The sequence below is a fragment of the Austrofundulus limnaeus genome, unplaced genomic scaffold, assembly GCF_001266775.1.
Source record: "Austrofundulus limnaeus strain Quisiro unplaced genomic scaffold, Austrofundulus_limnaeus-1.0 Scaffold92, whole genome shotgun sequence".
Lineage (NCBI taxonomy): Eukaryota > Metazoa > Chordata > Actinopteri > Cyprinodontiformes > Rivulidae > Austrofundulus > Austrofundulus limnaeus.
The window spans coordinates 1,257,187-1,259,411 of NW_013952494.1; the positions used below are offsets into that span (position 1 = coordinate 1,257,187).

The following is a 2,225-nucleotide window of genomic DNA, read 5'->3' on the forward strand; positions in this document are numbered from 1 at the left end:
ATGTAAGACGGTGTTTTCAATTTGCACCAAAATCATTTCAGCATATATATATATACATATAAAACTCTTTTCCCTCTCTGTTCCTTTCATTTTCACCATGTCAGGAACTTGTCAGGGATTCTTTTCAGAGAACGACCAAAAATGACTAAAGGCTGTTAATGAGACATTGTGTAAATTCGTTCTCAATCTCTGGTTCTGCAGGAGTTCGTGAAACAAGGATAATGGAGAATGCCAACATGTCTGATTGCAACGGAGGCTATAATTTTTAGTCCGTTCGAAATGAAACTAAATACCTTTGTGACTTGCTGGAGAGTCTCTGTCAGCACCAGTATGTGTTTTGTGGAAGTGAAAAGAGTTTTGATGCTTTGAAACTAATTGTTTTGGTTTGATAGCTCTGTTCTTGAATTTGTGTGCTACTGTCAGCCAAGCAAGTCAAATCAGCTGTTGTACAGTTTTTATCTTTAACCATTCCATAACACAAATCACCACCTGTTTTCAAAAGTAACAAAGCTAGCTATTTTCCTTTGCAGCATTTGAAGATACATTTTCACAGGCATGATTCAGAAATGCATGTACACATGTTCTCCTGCTACATATCAGAGACAAATATTTACTTACGACTGTGTGGCTGAGGCTCGCCAGTCTTGGACATTGCTGCTCGTTCTGCAAGTTTGATCAAGAAAGCACACGGGAATTATGCAAGCTACAAGGAACAACCTTTGAACTCTTTGTTGCAATTCATGAAAGTAACCCAGGTTCATAAACAACAGTGAAAAAAAGAAATGTGTAGTATTAAGAAAAGAAGAAAGCTTTCTACATTTCTGTTTTGGATGATTACCGTTTAATTTATTAATTAAAGCTGAATGTCATAGTGATCAAATAAAATAAAAAATATCAAATTTATAATGTGTTTGGGCTAAAAATAAACAAATTTATTTATTTCCAATAAATTTCCTTCTTTGGAAATGATCTTTACACTCTACATGTTTGTCCAACTTGGTCCATGGGTATGGGCAAGTGTAATGTCTATAAAACCTCAATAGTTAAACTTGCAGTTCAATGGTGGCAAAGTGCCCCAAGTGTTTCCTGTAAATTTATATTGGACGTAATTAGTTATGAAGTCCATATTTTGGGAAAATGTTGCAACGTGCAGCAATTTTAACCTGCTTTAGCTCTGGGTAGACTGAAAATCCATTATTCAGGTGGAGCGATGAGTGTTTGCAGCAGAATGGTGGCTCTCTGTGAATAAATGAAAACAGGTAACAGGACATTTTGAAAGATATGTTGTGTTAATTGCTCATAAATTAGTCTATGCATGTGTCAAAGTCTGATATAAATACTTCTCATAGTCCAAGCAGAACAAAACAGGCCAAAAACAAAACATGATGTACTGCATGCCTTAAAATTCTATAAATGGTTTTATAAATGTCACATTCTGGTGCTAAGAAAGGCCCAGTTGTTTAAGGCTAACAGATTCAAGCTGTTAAAATTCCTAAAACATTCTAATGCATGCAGTTAAACAGACTGCACCAAGTCTGACTATCCTCCTCTGGTACTTTTCCCCACTACATAGAAGAAAAATAAATAAATAAAAAGAACCTGGAACCTTGTAAGTATGCATATGACCTGAAAGAAGACCAACTGAGTCATAATGTGCTTGAAAGACTTAATTAAATTAGATGTTCTCAACCTGACAGTTTGGAGAGATATTGAATTAGGCAGAAAATGAGATAAGCACATGCACACACAAAAATAATAATAATAAAAAGAAGAAAGGAAAAAAAGCTGACAGCAAGGCAGGCCTTGTGTTAGCACTAATAATAAAAGCAAAACAGCAACAGACAACTGATGGATTTATCTCCCCGCTCTGGCTTAAAACACACAGCCAGTAAATAAAATGCAGCTGTATGTTTTCAAACGGCAAGAAGCCCAACATTAGGGACATTCGAGAGCTGAGCGCAAGCTAAGCATCATATCTGCAGAGGAACACCAGTTGTGGAGGCATGCAGGGGAAATGGGTTAAACCCACACAGCTGGAAGCAGCCAATAACACAAGCTCGCCACAATAATATTTATACACATTACAAAATCTGCCTCCCTTTTTTTTATTTTTGCTCCGCGCAGAAAATGGCAGTGACCGGTGCAGTGTTTACTGCTTCAGCATGATATAAACTAACCATAAAATTTCGTGTCATTCAGAGTTCAGCTGCTGTTCTGCTGGGGGG

The 2,225-nt window shown here is 36.9% G+C and overlaps 1 protein-coding gene across 1 annotated transcript in view; it reads right to left on the reverse strand.

Annotated features, from left to right (window-relative positions):
• The window catches only part of LOC106520443 (beta,beta-carotene 9',10'-oxygenase), a 16,477-nt gene extending 15,822 nt beyond the window's left edge, over positions 1-655 (reverse strand). Inside the window, 1 exon segment of the mRNA XM_074559747.1 lies at positions 619-655. Coding sequence (XP_074415848.1) covers positions 619-652 — 34 coding nt within the window. The 5' untranslated portion in view covers positions 653-655.
• Positions 656-2,225: the final 1,570 nt, after the last annotated feature.